The sequence below is a fragment of the Tribolium madens genome, unplaced genomic scaffold, assembly GCF_015345945.1.
Source record: "Tribolium madens isolate multiple individuals breed KSU strain unplaced genomic scaffold, Tmad_KSU_1.1 Scaffold_2;HRSCAF=44;Tcas5.2_LGX, whole genome shotgun sequence".
Classification (NCBI taxonomy): Eukaryota; Metazoa; Arthropoda; class Insecta; order Coleoptera; family Tenebrionidae; genus Tribolium; species Tribolium madens.
The window spans coordinates 2,379,078-2,398,745 of NW_025400995.1; the positions used below are offsets into that span (position 1 = coordinate 2,379,078).

Sequence of the window (19,668 nt, forward strand, 5' to 3'; positions counted from 1 at the left end):
AATCAAACTATTCAGAAACATTTCAGGACATCATGACCCCAACATAAGCAGAAACACATCATTTCACCCGATACAAAAATGACGACTTTAATAACTAATAAACAACTATTGGCCGCCATCTTGGCTTCGGAAAGTGCAATTCCACTCGGATGCTAATTAATTTAAATGAAAATGGCACGAGTTCTGCCATATACTATAATTAATGAAAATTTGTGTTAATTGTATTATTCTCGGCAGAATAAATTAGGCATCAATAAATTCACTGCTAAGAGTACGTGTTCCAATTTAAATTGAGCGAACTTATTAACTATGGCAGCTGCGACGAAAAGGTCAAGTAACAAAACATTTTCAATAATTCAACAGTCCTACAAAAGGGCTAAGCTAATTATTAATATTTATGCGATCAACTCGATTACAAACGAAATTTCCAAAGCAAAATCAGAAGTAAGAAAGATTACGATCTCGGCTGAAAGGCAATTTTCGTTGCGAGCTTCAAGCGTAAGAGTTTTAATTGACTATTTCCCACCATGCTAATTTCGTAATGAAATTAACGAAATCAAATTGTAACCCATCGATAACTAATAAACTACGAGCCAACTTGACAGAACTAAAACAAAGGTGAAACATTTCCTCAATATCCAAAGTCACTATTAATTATAAATGCTAAAGTTCAAAATTCCAACAAAAAGAAGTTTTTAATCTCGAGAGATTTATAAAAATCGGACAGCTTTTCTCCTGGCCGTCAATAACCAAAAAAGCAAACATCTGATTTTTCAAATTTGATTTAGTAGTAAAATTGAAACAAATTCGGAACAGACTGGAAGATTATAATATTTATGAGAAAAATCCTTATTTAAAAATTCCAATTCTATTTCGGTATTTCCGAGTTAATACCGACAGGAGTAGGTGGAAGAAGTGTCGAAATCCCCAATATTTGATTAATCCTTGGCGCGAGTACACTTTGAGTGAGAATTATCCCCTTCTGATGGAGCAATATTGAGTTATTGCAACCCTCATATAGCAATATTTTTCAATTACAAACGAGTCTGTTATTGAGGACTCTATTTCAATAGGTTTCTCGTGACTAAATTAGGTGTATTCGACAACAAAATTTCACTTCCGGTTACAGATTCGATTAAATTTCAACAAAGTATTAAATCCTAGTCTAGTCTAGTATTTTTATAAAAATTTACTCTATAGATTTTAAGTTAGCGAAACCTTGTAATTTCAATCAAGATGAACATTGGCTTTCGATGAATTGTTTTGCTTGTGTCAAGCCAAAATAAACGAATTTTGTGTTGTTTTTCTTTATAAGCCATTGTTCGAATAAAACACAAACATCGTAAATCCTTATTTATTGATATAGCGAAGTCTTGAGGTTTTTTTTGAGAGAGATTCACTTTGAAATTCCCTTGCACGGAAAGAACCAAAAGCATAAACATTTTAAGATATCTTGCGCTATTCTATTTTCAAAAATACGCTAAAATCCACTCTAAGCAACATTTTAATTAAAATACAGTGTTGAGTTTTTCCGTAATTCATCCTAGACGTTTATTTACTTTTATCACAAACAATAATATAACTCGAAAACAGAACTGTTATAAATTCAGTTATCTATTTTCTTGGTCCTGTTTCCGTGCACACATCATATTTTAAGGAAAACGTTATCTCCATATAGAATTTTATTCTCATTGATACATTGCGTTCGACTAGAATTAGGACAATATTTGTAAAATGTCTTTTTTCATGTTGGAGGCAAATATTTTATTTTGAAGAAAAGAAGCAGCACTTCTCACGAACGCAATATCCCGGAATGAGTTCAATTGTGTTGTAGTAGTCCATCAAAAGGGTAACATTTAAGTGAGTTTCTGTGTTTGTAGAATAATTAAAAATTTGGGCGAGTGAAAAACGCCGAGTAGGTTTTAAAAAGTCCGATTAATTGTTTTGTTTGTCACCAGTTATTACGAATCCCTGATTTAAAAAGCAATGATGCGTATCAACTGCAATAATAGTGGTAATATTTACATGAAGTAACATTGATGGACTATTAAGAGAATTTGACCTGTGGCAATTAGAGATTAATATTAAACCGATGTTGAACGTGTCGAGGTGAAAATCCATAGTCGATGTTAGCGTATCACTTTTGAATCCGACTCGTCAAAATCAATAAACTGAAATTGTAAAGACACTAATGTGCAACTGTTTTAGGCGTTGTTAGTGTTTTAAAACTCGATGTAAACTCTTTCAATCTGTTTTAGATTACTTTTCAGTGCGTCTTCAATTTTGTTACGAGTGAGGATGGCTTTGGATGATCCAAGATCTCAACAAAATGATCGAGAAATCCCAGGCCTCTTACATTTTAGACACTATTACAAAGCTATTATTTTCAGTTGAGTTGTTTACAAAATTTACTCTATAATATAAATTGTCCCCGTTTTATTTTTTATTACGTCGTAATCCCCTTTTACATCCCAGCATAATCAAGTTCATACGAAATGCACATCAGCAATAATTCACAAACTTTGTTGGCCATCCCAGAATAGAACAAACCACAACCGTGTATGTATCTTTAATACTAATAGCTTAGTAGTCACGCCCATACCCACGCCGAGTTAAAAAAAACTTGACATCGCGGGACTAAATCAAATAAATAATTTTTCTATTAATTCAAGTTTGTTTTTATTTCGTTCCGCTGCTTTTAACCCTTCGTTTTTCTCCGGTGTCTTTCGTTTTATATCTTTATTTTTATCGTAAATCCAACCGTTCTGAAGTTGTAAGCTCGAAATTGTCGGCATTCGGGTCGAAGCCGGATCTTTCCGGGTGTTTCGTGCATAGAACTCGGCGGTATGGTCGTGGTTAATGCTAGAGAGAACTCTACGTTCGATTTTTTACAAAATGCCGCCAGATATCCACGAAACTATGTTGAAACCAGCGAATTTAACTCCTCAGTTTGCAAAAAAGTTAACTCAAAGTTGAAATTTACGAGTAAAATAATGACAACATTACGTTTAATATTTTCCACTTCATAGACGAAGCACTTAGGCATACTCTCAGATCGTAGAACCAGCATAAGCTATATTTTTAGGTCATTGGTTAATCTTTGTGGTCTATGGTTATAAATGGGACAACCCTTAACGTTTACAATAAACCGGAATAATTTATACTGTTTCCCGACATTTTCTACAACACTAACAATTTTAATTATATGTATTATTAAATAAATAATTAAAATGTTCTCTTTGTTTCAACCAGTTTAGAGTTAAAATACATTTGCATCACTCAAAAATCTTTGTACTAAGTACTAAAAGTAATGTATTAGCATACCTAATTAGCTGAATGCAAATTTATAAACAGAAAAGTGCAAAAACTTAGAAAATTATGTTTTCAAACAAAAATTGTTATTATGAAAATCACTAAACAGTTGACAAAATAAAATTGTTCGCTTTTATATTTAATAAGCGTCTCTGAAACCTTAATAATGTGATTTAAAAAAACATAGTTTTTTAAAATACTCCATTCAATCCATTAGTTGATAATGTTCCTGTTTCAATATTTTAACACAATTTTAGCAGAACTAAAAAACTAGGACTGAAATATTCGTCATATAAACAAAAAGTGCTTACATTTAAAATAATAAATACACATCTGTTGAAAAGTAAAATGTCAATTTATTATAATTCTCCAGAGTACTTCCATATGGTCTCTGGTGTTGTTACTAAGTAATCAATTGTTTTAAAATGAGCCTTGAAACTTTTTTCATTAAAACCTTGGTTATCAGAAACATCGTGACAATTAATAAAATTTTCAGCAGGACGGTGCTCAGGGTGGTATAATACGCCTGCTTAAGATTTATTAAACGAGCTTATACAGAGAAATAAGAACTTTGAAAAAGCTAATAAGATATTTCAGAGATGTTACGAATCAAATGAACATTTATAAAATATGGAATCGTTTATCGTTCAAGAGCCTCTACCATTCTTTTCCATTTTCCATATAATTTTTGAATAAATCAATAAATAATGTATCTTTTGAGGATTTATTTCGAAAGATTCTGTGCTCGTCCCGTATTCAGTTGAAAACTGTGGCCATTAAGAACTAAAGAAATTTCTCTTCTTCTTGTGATTACATTCTAATTATAAATTATCTAACGGAATATTAATAAAAAGGTACGATCTTAAGCGAGACAAGACTCTTGTCATTTCCTATTTAATCTTCTTGAAAGATTCCCTGTTCTAACAATTCGCTTTGAAAGGAAGTAAATACTGTTAGTAAAATTTTTACTGAAATATGATATCGTAAACTGCGCTCAGAAAAAGAATAAATAATTATGATAATTGACTCTTGTAAGAATTTGCGCAAATTCTGCATAATAACAGATAAGTAAAAAAATTTACAAATTAAATCGTGTCCGATAGGTGAAGCTTATTGGTGCTATCTAAACACAAGCTGTCCTGCGAGAGCCCTAACAACTTACAATCTTGTTATACATCACACGCTATCACTTAAAGCACGTAATATATGGTGGTGCAGGAAAAAAACACCACAGAATATAAATTCTGATTAAAATCAACAGCAAAGCTTGTGTTTGAAAGCAACGCAAATGAAGATCACAGATTCGTAAAAAACTAACACACTTGTCATTCTCAAATAAATCCTTCGTTCAATTAACGTTTAAGCGGCTTAAAAACAGCTGAAAGTCGATAGAATAATGGTTATAGGTCGGCGAGACCTATAAAAAAAACTCCAAGCAATTTTAATACATTGTTCGTAAAAAACCGCAGAGATATAGCCATAAAACTTTTACTGGGACCCGAATGGAGGCTCAGCTCACCCATTCCTCGTCGATACTCTTGCCTATATGTTTTAATAATCTCCCCAGCAAAAACCGGACTCTTAATCGCAAGAATCTGAATAAAATTTGGATGCCAGGATTTCCCCTAGTCCCTAAAAATCCGTCAAAATATCCGCTTGAAAATTTTACTGGCTTTTAGGCTGATCCTGAAGATAAAGCCTTCCTCTTCTCATTGATACCTTTGCCCTTTAATTTTTGATAAATCTCTTTGTAAAATTCTCTGGCGCTCGTTTTTTATGAGGATATTCGGTTTAATGAAGTAATCACAAATGACCATTACAAGACTGATTAGGTCACACTGGATTTTTACCGTGTGGAAGAAGCAAATTGGCTAATTTATAATTTTGTCAATTCCTCTTTCTTAGTGAAATTAATTTACAGCACGCACCAGTACTCAGAAAGAAGAAAGAAAACAATGTCGTTGAGGTGTTATCCAAACTGTTGAAAAAATTAATTTTACCGAGATGATTTCTCTTTAAAAGATTATTATTCTTAAGTTGAGTAGTACATATTTCATTTCATTTATGTATTCATAAAAAACGAAACAAGAGCGATAATACGTAAAAGGTAGATAAGTATAAGTACTTACTTGGGCATTCTTTGACGCCTTCATCTGATCCGTCTTCACAATCGTCGTCACCGTCGCAGACGTAGGATATCGGGATGCATTTTTTGTTGGCACAAGCAAACTGTCTTATCGAACAAACAACAGCATCTGTAAGAAAAATCAACCTTTTGAATTATAATACAAACTAGCAACAAATCATGGAGTCTGACAGAGAAATATGGCGCGTCTGCTGTAATTACGTTACGACTCCATTTTTTTTCCTAATAAGTTAACACGAAAGCTTTAGATAATCTCCTATTTTTATATCTATAAATTGGAATAAGATTATTTACAAAATGCAAAAGTTTTGAATGAGAATACCTTAAACACAAATACAACACAAAATTGTTTGCTAGACAGATTTGTATTGGTCACAGCCACCAAATACTAAGTTATTGCTTCGGTTGTCGTTTCGCTACCCTCATATATTTCAAACTGTGTAGAACAGCTTAGAATTTGAATTAAGCCAAGAATCGAAAAATCGTGATTGGGTAGAAAGCCAAAAATTACACAGAATATGTATTCCAGGTGACAAACTAATTAAAAACCATAATTAAGTACGTCAATCAAAAAAGCTATTAATTTTATCCAGATCGTGAGTTAAATGCAAATTAGGAAGATTTTATGAAATAACATTGTTCACTGCAATGAGTTTATGCTGCGTTACACAGCTCCAGACAATCTATTTAGAAAATTTCATTTTAAAACTGACTGGTTGTCACTGAACTGTGATTTTTTTATGTCAATGACACATCGGCCTTTTCCTGTATACCTATACCTTGACAGAGTCAGGTTTGACCTTTGGTATTTTAGTCTCGTCGCGTACAATGAATATATTTATTTAACAAAAAGCAGAAGTTCTAATTCTTACTTGGAGTAACATTTTTTGACCAAATTCTGTTATAAAGACCAAATAACCGCCTTTAATCCTGACTTAAAACCATAACAACAATTCTTGTAACAATCGCTGCTAGGAGTTTAAATCAAGATTAAACGCGATTATTTTTTTATAAAACTCAGCCTTAGTGCTTAAAAATGGTTTCGGTTTTAATGTAAGTAAATAAGAATGATGTATTTCTTTCTTTGTAAATTTGATCAAGTAACGCCCAATTGAGTATAAACCACAACGCTCAGTAATCACAATAAAACTCAAAAACCGATTATTTCAATTGATTTAGAATTTGTTCCAATAAAACCAGAAAAACCGGTTCGATTAACCCGTTAATTATAATTGATTGCATTAAAAATCTTACTTTACAAAGTGCCTCACTTGAATTTATCCAGATGTTCGAAAAGAGCGTCTTTACATATATTTGAACTCAATCCTTCTAAAGATCAAACAATTTTGTAGCCCAGTGCATCATAAGAAATTTGTACACTGGTTCATACAAACATCAGTATTTCTCCTTTTGAATATTCTTCTTTCATTCAATTACCGTAAAAATACACAAACGTTTGCTTGTCCTTAAGTAATTTTTTTGATCTACAAAAATATCGCTCAGACTGAGACAACATTCATGTTGATTTTTGGTAACACAGATAAAAAAGTGGCATTAGAATAAAAATTAAATTTTCGTCTTTGCTATTCGTCAGGGAGCAAGTTTGTAAGCTAGGTTGGGTTTTAGAGGGTGAATTAGCTGCAACTCTGAGGCTAAAACCACATCACCGGTAAGGAAACAGTCCACATAAATCACAGTCATTGCAGTAGTGTATCAAATCGTGATCTGTGGACGTCCTTTAAGCCTTTTTATAAGTTCCAACTGTTGAGTAATTTAAGTATTCGACCAGTATCAAATAAAAAAGCAGATGAACCGAATCGTTCGAAGAAGAAAAAACAAGGAACATAGGCTAAAAAAACTCGTTAGGGGAATTCAGCTTTTGATTAAAATCATCGTTCAAACTTTCCTGTGACAGATTCGATTTGGCGGTGTGAGTTAATTTATTGTATATTTTGCTCCAGCGTATTAAAATTTTTATGTTTCTTATTAGCAAGACGCTCTTTTCCTGGATCGATGAAGTGTCTCAAACCCAGAACTGAGATGAGTTCGTATGAAAAAATTTAAACTGGAATAGCCTCAGTCTTATTATCGATCGTGTAAAGTTGCGGTTTGCACCATTCTCTTCCCGCCGTCAACTTTCATCAATTGACAATAGACTCAAAAAGTGTATTAAAACTGCTTTGAAAGTCATTCCAATTTCAAAGAGCGAAGAAAACCTTAATTTTATCTTATCGACAACAAAAAAATTGGATTCATCAAGTGATGGATTGGCAGGCTCCATTACAATACTACACCGCTTCTACAAAATGCCATTTCGTTGCCTTAGACGTCTCCTAACAAATTCAGTTAAGTACACATTAAGCTCTATGTCAGATTTCTGATAATTAAATATCGGCAATTCGTAAAAAATATAAATAAGGCCCAATTTCTGGTAGAACGAAAAAAATTTAACCGGGCCTTAGCGTATTAATTCAAAAACAGGTTTTTGATTTTTATAGTTCTCCCATAAACCGGTTTTCAAACCGGTTCTGGCACCTCAAACCGGTTTTAAAAATCCAGAAATCAAGAAAAATACACGATACCCGAACAATATTTATTCAATTGCATGATAAACAATTATAGTAATTTGGTGCAAACTAACAATATTGTGCATTACGAGATGTTTGACACAACTTCACCCTCCAGAAGAAATAATCCAACCCTCAAAATTATCGCTTATTCAGTTGCAAATTTCTGCAATCGTTTGCATAATAATTTCGTATTTGAAAAAACAAATTTTGTAAAAACGTAAAAAATAGTGAATAGAACCAACATTCATACAGTGCTACATTGTTAAATACCTTCGTTTGGGGTAAATAAATATAATACTGTTTTGCTGTTTTGAAATATACGTCAATGTTATTTCTTCGAAACCCCACTGGTGTCATTGTTTTCAAACTTCTCTTTATTGGATAAAACAACCTTATTAAATTGCAGTATGCTATGAAAATATAACACCACCATCAATCAATTGGCGGGAAATTCGCGTCGCGTGAAATCACGTGTCAAATTCGCATATCTCGTTTTTTTTTTTGGTTGAAATATGCATAAAAATTAAACAAAAGTTTCATTTACGTCAAAATCTGACTATCATCGCTTTAGTTGAGACCTGCGCTAAAAAACACCTACAAGAAAAATCGCAAAAATGGGAAAGCATTTTTAATAAAATTAAACGTAATAGAATCGATGGTTGAAAATGACTTAATTTAATCTAAAATTTAATAAAGTTCACACAGAATGCTCATACTCTAAGCCGAATTTCACCGATAGACTTGGCATCAAATTGAGATGAAAATGAGCTGAGTTTTAAAATTGCATATAGTCGACAAGCAGCTTGTTGAGCACAGCACATATTTTGACGCTAAATCACAAATAAATATTGTTTGCTTAAAATAATTGATTTTTAAACCGAAAACTCACATTGCAAACATAGCATTTTTGTAGGTTCAGCTATTGATTTTTATATTTCATTCGCGAATAAAATATTGATTTAAAGACACTCGAATTTGAAAGCTTTCCATAAATTTGCATGATATTAGGGGTTGTCAAATTGCATAAATACTGAGGAGTCAGGAAAAACGTGATTCAAAGCGCAGACGATAAAATTACTTAAAAATAGTATTTTTTCGAGATCTACTGTTACCTCAATTATTTTATGTTATAAATTATCAAACAATGTAGCATTCAGTTGAAATCTGTGAAAGCACGCAGGGGTAAAAGAATGCGGTTTGGACAGATCAATAGAGGCAACACGTATGAAACGCAGCATTTAAAATAACTTGTAACCGATAATGGACAAATTACTTTAAACGCCCATTATAGAAAATTTAAATATAAATTTCGAATTAAGAACGCTTATTACAGCAAAACCTCAATTTTTCCTAGTTATTGCGATTCAAAGAATCCAATAATTACAGTTCCTTTGTAAAAGTTCTTTTTAATGAATTAGTTGATTTATATTATAGTCATTTTATTTATGACAACTCCCAAAAGAATACTTTGCGTTCCCTCTTCACTTTAATCTTCGTCAATTCCAACAGGAAATATGTCTTTATCATTTTGCAAAAACAAGTTTGTTTTAAAATAATTTTATTAAAATCTCAGAAATATCCATATTTATTCTAATTGTTAGAATTTAATAACGTGTTGTCTTAATGCAATTACGTAAAATTTTAATAAAAGCATCTTTTTTGTAAAGGTAGAATTTTATCACAATAATAATTCCAAGCTCGCTCTTATTAATATTCCGACATTCCGAATATCCATAATAATGAAGGAAAAAGGGTCAAGTATTTCGGTTTGAAGTGTTTGTGAGAGCGTAATTTCAACAGTAAAACACGTTGAAACTATTCCTCATGATAATGACTTCTGGAATTTTAAACCTTGACTAAGATTTTAAGTGAACACAATCAAACCAAGAATTAAATTAATGTTTATTATTCTGATTATATTTTTTCATCTAAATTAAGAAATTTCAAACCACATCAAACACTATAACTACAAAAATAAAGCGGTTTCAGGACGTTCGATAATTATTTCAGTCAAGCTTAAAATATGTGTAAGGTTCAAAGAGCGTGCGAATATTAAAAATAAACATACAAAAATACCTTGGATAAATAGCAAAAATTGTTTTTCCAATAACCAATTCGCTATTCGCCAAGTCAAACGCAATTTACTTTTATTTGAAACCAATAAAGTTCGCCGATTCTCCGAATTATATTTTAATACAAATATAAAATATGCAATTGTCAAAATCAACAAGAACCTTTATAATGCCTATTAAAAGGAAACTGCAATGTCAATTTATATCGGAGACTTTATGTCGTTATTACAGCCTTCAACAAAGGTTCTCTGTTTAAGACTTTCTTTTACGGCAACGTTTGTGAAATGGTTTCAATAACAACCCCAAATGACAAACAAATTGTGACCACAGTTATTTTTCATTTAGAAATAAACTCCATCTCTAGTTAAAAATCTATAAATAACCGAAAATATCATATTTCACTCTTATTACAATTTTTATTGTTGCTAATAAAACAAACGCTGTGCGAAAATTAATTACATCAAGTTCACATTTCAAAACATTGGCTAATTAAAATTAAAAAGCTTCTTATACTGAAGCTCTTCAAATAACACTGTAAACTAACTAATCTTGTTACCTAATTTGTAACGTCGGTTTAAAAATAATAAACAAATGTTGCACGAAATACACTACACTTAAAAGAGAAGTTATAAACTTTTGTTGTTTTTATGCACGTTACCTCGTTAGCATGGTTTAGTAAAGAAAAAAAAAACTTAACTGCATAATTTAAATTATCTAATTAGTGGCAATGTCATATACCTACTTCAATTTATAATTTTATCCGATTTTGTCCCAAACAATTAATTGAGATTAAAAAAAGTGTCTTCTACAAGTACCTACATAATATAATTTATGTATTTTTTCGCAAAACTCGTGTCAAAAAATGCAGTTTGAAAATATCTTCGAAGCAGATTGATTCAACAACTAACAAGGAATGTTTTAGCTGTTTAAAAAAGTTGTCGGTGACTCCTCTACACAATCAATTAAAAGTTTTCTTTGTTCCTTTAGTGGAGACGCAGTCGCATATCTTCCCTTGTGTGGTAGTTTCGTTTTAAAACTGCAATATGGTCGATACTTTGGTGTATTTGGGATATAAACAAACCTTGTTGTTTGTGACTAATAAAAAAAGCTTTTGAGTTGTAAATGCTTGTAATCGTTATCATTGGTTTTTGGACTTCAAAGAGCTTAGTGAAAAAAACTAAAGGGCTATAATGGCATTGTTATTGATCATTGGTCATTCCCCAAGCACCTTCAATCAATTTAGTCCCAGCAAAGATAAAAAAGAGAATGTTTAAAGTTTCGTGAAGCGTGTGACTGAAAGTAACGCGTTAAAACACAAACACTAATATACTACCTTGTTGGGTCAGTGTACACACATCACACAAGTTTTGTTTGATTTGAAACATTAATTAGTAAGCATAACAGCTGTTAAAAGCAAGTTGTTGTGTATATGAATGAGCTTCAGTGTTGTTAATGATAAAAAATTTCAATTTCATTTAGATATAATAAATAACAGTAACGCAAGCTCACTTTAAAAATCGCGCAAATCCCTGATGGTGTTTTAACGAAGTTACGAAACCGAGGCGACGCAGCTAGTATATTTCGAGAAGATAAATCCAATTTCGCGGACGTTTGAAGTTTAATTCCGACAATAGGTACAGTAATCTTCATTATTAATGCTATCGGTATTGGTACGATAGCGTTCTAAATTAATGTCAAAGCAGTGACGTCGTTGGTTCAAAACGCGGCGGGAAATTCAATTAATTGCTTAATCTCACGGACGTGACCATAAACGAAATTTTAATAACAACTGTGAACGAAATAATCACATTCCAGGTGGATTATTTTTACGTGATTACAGTGCATTTGTGCCCTTCCTTCTTGAATAATTCAAACAAAACCTGTGTGTAATTATTGTTAATGTTACAGCCCTGCAACCGATCCTAATTTGGTATTCAAATGTTCTACAACATTATATGGACACAGAACAATTTCCTACTAAATGACGTAACATAATTCGAAAATATGAATTCACCGGTCCTTACATAAAAATTTCATATGCTACTATCGACCATACTTTTTCGATGGCAGTGCATTTTGTATGTATTATTGCAAATAACAAACCTCCAATTCACATTTCTCAAAACAACTTTAATAATCTATTAGAAAATTTCATTTCTTTTAAATTTGCGTTTTTATCCGATCAGGTTTTCGGATTGAGGCAATTTGCGTTTAAACTGAACTTTTATCTGATTTTTTTTTCACTAAAGTAATAAATCAAACTTTGATGGATTTCAGAAGCTCCTCGCCACTATATTATACGAAAGTAAATCCGATTAGAAATACTTTGAACGTAATTACTTTGTTCCCAAGATTTTTCACTTCATATGCTTCATAGTAAGAAGATTGCTGTAATAACTTCTACTAAAGGGTACTATACAAAATTATGACATGTAATAAGAGTTTTATAGCAAGTAATGGCATAAAAACACTAAACGACATTACAGCTCATGTCAGTTCATTTTTAAACAACGTAAATAAAAATCTACTTATTTATTTTTTACTTCCTTGTTACATAAATAAAAAGATTGATTTTCAACACTTTTTATCAATTTTTATTTTTGTAAATATAGTCTAGTAAAGAATAGTTAACTTTATACTTTCTGCTTTACTAATGGCAGCAATCTTAGTAAATCATTCTATAAAAATCAAACACCCTTAAAAATTATGAACAAGAGAAAGCTTTTTAGTTTGAGAAAAGTCAGTTAAACACAACGAAACTTTTAATTGCTATTTCATGAAATTAACTACTTTCTTGTGGATGCTTTATCTAAGCTCTTCGAAAGTCGCTTTACTGGAAACACATTAAAACAACAAGATATTTCATCATCATAATCACTCTATCGATAATTAATGATATTATCAGACTGTCGCTACTTTGATCTAATTAATATACGAAACAATCCCAGATATTTTATTTGAAGTTATATTAAATTAAAAATGAACATTCATAACCTTGTCAAATAAAGTATACTGCGCTGTTAAAAACCTTTTAAAATAAATGAAAAAGAATGTATTTCATAACCCCTACACTCTGTATCTACAACTTACACATGCACTAAAGTGGCACGACTACTATAATTTCAGTAATGAATAAAGAACACAAAAATTTCTACGCTGTAATGTTTTGTTTAAAATAAAACACTTCAGTTGCTTCCAAGTTAGAACCTAACGGAACTGAACGGTTCGAAATTATCAAAATATTATGGTTTAGAAGCACAATTACCCTTCTGTTTATAATGTGAAGTTTGAAAAACTCAGACTTGAAACTTTGCATTTCACAGATCAATAGAGTGCGAGAATAGTATAGTATAGTACGAGTTTCGCAAGAAACAATTTTGGCGCATGCGCCCAAGTTTAGAAAACGAGCCGAGAAGCGGCGAGTTTTATAACAGACAAGTGCGACAAAACAAATTAATAAAAATCAAAATTTTGCAAACTTTATGCCTGGAGTCGGGAAAATAAAATAAAAGTACTTTACAACTTGTTAATCCTGTGGTTGATTGCAACACTGACAAAGGTGACTTCATTATGAACGCAAAGTAGAAGAAATAAAAGATGAAAAAATATAACTTTAAATGCGAGTGAGTTCTTATTATTCATGATATCGAGTTGAGGTTTTCAATGTTCTCACCACTCAAACCCATTAATCAAATTCCATCGTTCGTTGAAAAATATTCGTTTTCTAGTGTTATTCTTTATATCAATTGATTGTTTTCGCCCAGTTAAACTTGTAACTTCTTTATTAGTTGAACAAGAAATTTTAACCCTCACTCAAGCGTACTCTCATAAAAACTTTATTTCCAGAGAAATATACACTAAAGTTTTACATTATACTACACTTAACATCAAATTTCAACAAAACTTTTATCTTATTAAATTACCACTAAGAAAATATAGGTTACAAAAATAGAATCTATTTTATTGGAAACAAAGGAGGTTTATTAAATTTCCTGTCAATAAATACATCGACTCATAATGAACGTAAGATATATTGTTCTCAGGTTTCTGGGTTTTGATTCTTCCATAATTTTAAGCAACGTCAGAGCACAATTAAAAGCGATGATAGAGTGTAATAGAGCCAAATTAAGGTCATTTTAATTTTAGAAATTAGATTGGGATTGGACCGAGGTGGAGACGAGTAAGATGCTGTTGAAAGGTATCACGATGCAATTACAATCACGCCCCATCTTCCTTATTTTTGAAGCTTTTAAGTCTCTTTTAAATTTACGTCGACATTAATTCAGATTTATAAAGTGTAATTAAACACAATGTATTCCCTAATAACAATCCTCAGGAGCAATTAATTTCAATGTTGAAAACAGTTTTAACTGTCCTATTTAAATTTTGTTAACAAGTTTACTTATTTGAAATTAAACAACTAATGAAAATCTATTTCCCTTAAAACAATTAAGGTTTCATTGGCACAACAAGTTTCTCAACTTAGTTTCGAGGAGAAAACCGCAAACGATTACAAAACCACCAAGATTTCAACCCCCCGTCCATATTTTTCAAAGTTTGACACCTGCCATAGACACTAACTAATTTACGCTTCTAGTTACATTTATAATACCGTTCACTAATATTATTGCTAAACATATTGAATCTCCCTGCAATAAGCAATATCATCTCTAACTCTAATTGTAACATTCTCTAATTACGTTAATTTCGCTTCACGTAAACAATCTACGTAAACAATATGCAACAAATTTATTTAATAAGATACTCCTAAAGATCTAACTGTATATCGAATTTCGAAGCACCAATAAATTAGCGCTTCAAGGAAGTTCAGTCAAAATGGCGACCTTCGGATTATGGAAATAGACTTAATATTCATCCATCATGTTATTTCTCACTTAAATTCACAACATAAATAATTATTATACAATAAAAGTGGATTTTAAACCAGTGACAGTGATAAATATCTCTGTACTCTGTGGTTTGGTTGGTATTCTAGATCACCGATTGATTAATTTATTATATACACTATAGAAAATTGAATTTCAAAAAATAACAATAACAAAACAGTTATCAGTACACCTAATTGTTGTGGGATAGAAAAATCTCGATTCAGTTATTGATAAAATAATCCGATATGAATTAATTATGCAGAATAATTAAATAAAAGCTAATTAATTGTTTAAAAAGATAAATGATCATTAATTATTTCCACTATGTTTATTTTGTATGAGTAAAAGGTAGTAAAAATAAAGCGCAATTTAAATTAAAACCTTGTAATTGTTCTGGAAATAAACCAACTCAAATTGAATGAATTTTTTCAAATGCGTGGGTCAAAAAAAAACAATCAAGACACAACATGCGTATTTATATTTTCTGCATCAAATAATCAATAATAAAACGCAAACACGCGTGCTCTTCTTTTAACAAAAAAATTAATAATTACAATTTGCAAAAAGACAAACTTTTTTTATAATAATGTTTTACGAGTTTATGCATGTAAGTTCATATTCCCAGCAAGTTCTTTTCGCCAAATAGTTGCAGAATATTTTATCAGTTGGTTTAGTTTATTTACAATATTCGGAAAATAAACATCTGTCGGAGAATTTGTTCGAAGAAAAAGATCAAACTTGTGCTTGTGCTTGTGCGGTTGAGTTAGAAAAAAACAAATTTCTTTTGAGTGAGCTTGTCCTTCGGTAAAATGTGAAAATCTCAACTTTATACATTTTAAAAACGTCCACATTTCATGTCAACAAAATAATGATATCTTGCATTGTTTCATAATAGAGGTTTTACCAATATTCCGCATGGGGTAACTCGATGTTTTTATCAGTCCGCATTTAATCGCAATTCACCTGAACAAAATCGAATTTTTCGAAAATAAACTACTCCTAATTATGAATATTTTGGAATTCAGTTTTATTTGGTTATGTGGACATCAGTACCCGCAACCTTTGCCGGCTGCCTACCTGGCTTTCTATACCTGTGCAGGTAGGTATTCCTCAAGCCAATTTTTTTTTAACGGGATCCGGAATTAGTCAGGGAAACAAACTTTTTACAAGTAATTTTTGCTAATTTTTATTGGAAATAAAAAAAATAACTACCTATTACGGAAAATTTTCTGAGATTTTAAAAATAAAAGCTTTGGGAGTGGTTATAATATTAGGACTCATTGCACAATTACTTTGCTCAGTTGACCGCCCCCAAAACTTTTATAAATATTATTTTTTATAATTCTTGCTCTCTGACAGAAAAAAAAATATTTTTTACTTTTTAGTACATTATTTTAATAATTAGCATATTTTTAAAAAACATTTTTTAAATTTTTTTTATCTTTTTAGTCTTTACTGTTTTGTGAAATATCTTAAGTTTCAATTTTCTTGATTTTTTTTTTGATTTCTATTATGGCTTTTTGAATTTTTTTGATTATTGAACTTATTTTTAAGGATTTTTTTGATTTTTTTTGATTTTTGAACAACCTGTTGGTTTTTTTCTGCTCTATCAAAAATTGAGTAAAAAAAACACAATTTCGTGAATTTATCTCGCAACTGCGTGGTTTTTTTTAATAATTAGCTTATTTAAAAAAACATTTTTTATATATGCTTTTGATTATTTAGTTTTTACTGTTTTGTGAAATAACTTAAGTTTCAATTTTCTTGTTTTTTTTTTTTGATTTTTTTTAATTATTGAACTTATTAGTTTTACAATTCTTTTGATTTTTAAACTTTTTTAATTTTTGTTTTAAGGATTTTTTGATTTTTAGTATTTTTTTAATTTTTGAACAACCTGTTGTTTTTTTTTCTGCTCTATCAAAAATTGTGTAAAAAAACACTGTTACAATTTCGTGAATTTGTCTTGTAAATATTCGCCACTGTGTGGCTCGTAACACATTTTTTTAATAATTAGCTTTTTTTAAAAAAACATTTTTTATATATTTTCTTGACCTTTTAGTCTACTGTTGTTGTGTGAAATAATTTGTTTCAATTTTAGTTTTTATGTTTTTTTGCATTTTTTTGATTATTGAATCCTTTTGGTTTTTAAACTTTTTTAATTTTTGTTTTAAGGATTTTTTTGATTTATGGATTTATTTTTGATTTTTGAACAATCTGTTGGTTTTTTCCTGCTCTATCAAAAATTGTGTAAAAAAACACTTACAATTTCGTCAATTTATCTTGTAAATACTCACCACTGCGTGGCTCGTAACACAAATTACTCGAGTCACAATGAGAGTACTATTTGATTAAAAATTCAGAATCATTTCTCGGTGCAAAAAAACGAGTAATAATAAAGCGTTCAGTAATCAATTTTGTTCGGTCTAAACTGATCAATAATCAAAAACTAGAACAGATCAGTATAATATTATATCTTGCACAGAAAAAAATTTTTACTGAATAATTGCAATTATTTTACTGGGCGTTTATTATTTTCTATGACCAGGTGAATAAGAAGTATAAAACCAAACGTTCTTTGCTTAAACTATTTATTTTTTGGAAAAAGTACTATAAAAATGTGATGTTTTATCAAGAATAAAATTTTTCGTATTTTTGTTTGTTTTTGAGTTGCACAAATATTTGTTTCTTTAAATGGCAACCCACTATAAAATTATTTTTTCAAGGTTATGATCTAAGGATTACAACTATCTACTTTATATTTAATTAAAAAAAAAAAGCATAAAATGCAATTTTAACAAAAAAAATCGCATAACTCAAAAACAAAACAAAATTTCGTTCTCAAAATACGATCACGTTTTTTATACTACTTTAGTACATATTAATTATTATTCTCTGGAGTCAAATAATGAAAAAAAAAAAACGCTTGGTCCCGGTACGTATATTACTTTAACTGCACAAAAATACGTAAAACGTAAAAGTAAAAAAAAAACGTCCTGAGCAAATTTTCGATTACAATGAGAAGAATAAACCTGGAATTCATAAATTTTATTGTCACACGCCTCAGAGTAATAAAATTGTCCCAACATTTACAAGTTAGAATACACCATAAAATAGGTAAAATACACCGTAACAATGTAGTTATGAAGGTTAAATTGATAATAGGTACCATGACATAATAATTATGCCTGAAAGCAAAAAATGCTTATAACAAATTGTTATTAACCGGTACATTACCACGATACAATAACACCTAGTTTGTTTATAAACATTGTATTAAATTTCAAAACAATGTTTATAACATCAGATATAGCATAGCCAAAAATCATGTGTTGTGTAATTTTATATGTATAGTTGTCGCAAAGATTGTATATTTAAAAAATGAAATAAAAAAGCGCGTGAAAAACCGCGAAAAAAGTTGGCGCTAATCGCGCAGCCAAGTATATGTGTTTTAATATCAGTGAAAATTTGAGTAGTAATGGTGCAAAATGGGCATAGAAAAAAACAAACATGAAATTTAATTGTTTCATTTGGTGAGAATAAACGCGTCTATTTAAGGTTAGGTTTGTGATTTTAGGTTCACGCAGGTAAATAATAGAGATCAGGTGATGTGATGTGACGTGAGCGAGGTCTATAAGTGCGCTTAATTCCGTGGCTTTGGGCAAAAATCGCGAGTTCACCCTCGACCCTCTGCGGCCGGGGATGGAGGGTTGGAGCGCTCAAACTTACCCTGGTCGTTAAATTCCGAATTGGCGAAAGAAGCACCGATTAGACAACACAAAACCAAGCTGAATGCAACGGTAACATTGCATATTCGCGGCAGCATTTTCTTAAGGGTGGGCTCGCACGTGCTTTACGACATAACCAATTTTTATCTGCACCGACTGTACTTATTTCTATGCAGACGACCGTCTGCCGTGCACAAGACCCACCTTCGTGGAGGACTGACGTGCTTTGAGACTGCGCAACACCGCCCTTGCCAACAAATACTCAGCGGCACAATTCAAAGCTGTTTTGTCTTTTGTCTACCCCACCACTATTGGTGCGCAATAATCTTGATTAGTTTCGCGACAAAAAGGCAACTATAACCCTCCTTAAAGATTTTTGCGAAATTATTTGCGACAGCGCAATTTACATTGATGCGACAAAAGCGAGAAAAAAACACAAGTGCGAGGGTTTTAAACTTGAATGAATTGTCTGAGACAGTGGTTTTTTATTACGTGTTGTGTAATAAAAAAATCATACGATTCAATTCACAGAAATTTTTGACGCTCCAACTGTCAACGACTTTAATTTTATGGATTTCCAATAGTGGCCAGAATTTTCCGATTGAAAAATCATTTCAATACAAACATATGAGTCACGATGATTTCCAAGATGCTTAATTATTTCGTCTGTTGGCCACTGTCAGTCTTCCTTTCATAATAACATGAATTAACAACTATTAAGAATTAAATAAGCCAATTCAAATAAATTATTACAAATGTTGCGACTATTTGTAAATAGTATATTACGTCATACGTCATACGAGTAGTTTGAGACACCACCCACGCTGTGACAACTGTTATAAAAAATACACGGGATTGTAACACGTGTTTTTTTATTAATTTCAGTAGAATACGTTGATCCACAACAATTTCTCACAAGTAAGCAGGGCCGTACCCAAGGGGGGGGTTTAGGGG

At 31.1% G+C, this 19,668-nt stretch overlaps 1 protein-coding gene across 2 annotated transcripts in view; it reads right to left on the reverse strand.

Moving 5' to 3' along the window:
- Positions 1–18,939, reverse strand: part of LOC123006119 (very low-density lipoprotein receptor-like) — a 45,581-nt gene extending 26,642 nt beyond the window's left edge. For both annotated transcript variants that reach the window (XM_044400327.1, XM_044400326.1), the window contains exons 1-2: positions 18,716–18,939; positions 5,442–5,567 (exon numbers count right to left, since the gene is read on the reverse strand). In XM_044400327.1, coding sequence (XP_044256262.1) covers positions 5,442–5,567; positions 18,716–18,812 — 223 coding nt within the window. In that variant the 5' untranslated portion in view covers positions 18,813–18,939. The remainder of the gene's footprint in view (positions 1–5,441; positions 5,568–18,715) is intronic.
- Between the last annotated feature and the right edge of the window lie 729 nt (positions 18,940–19,668).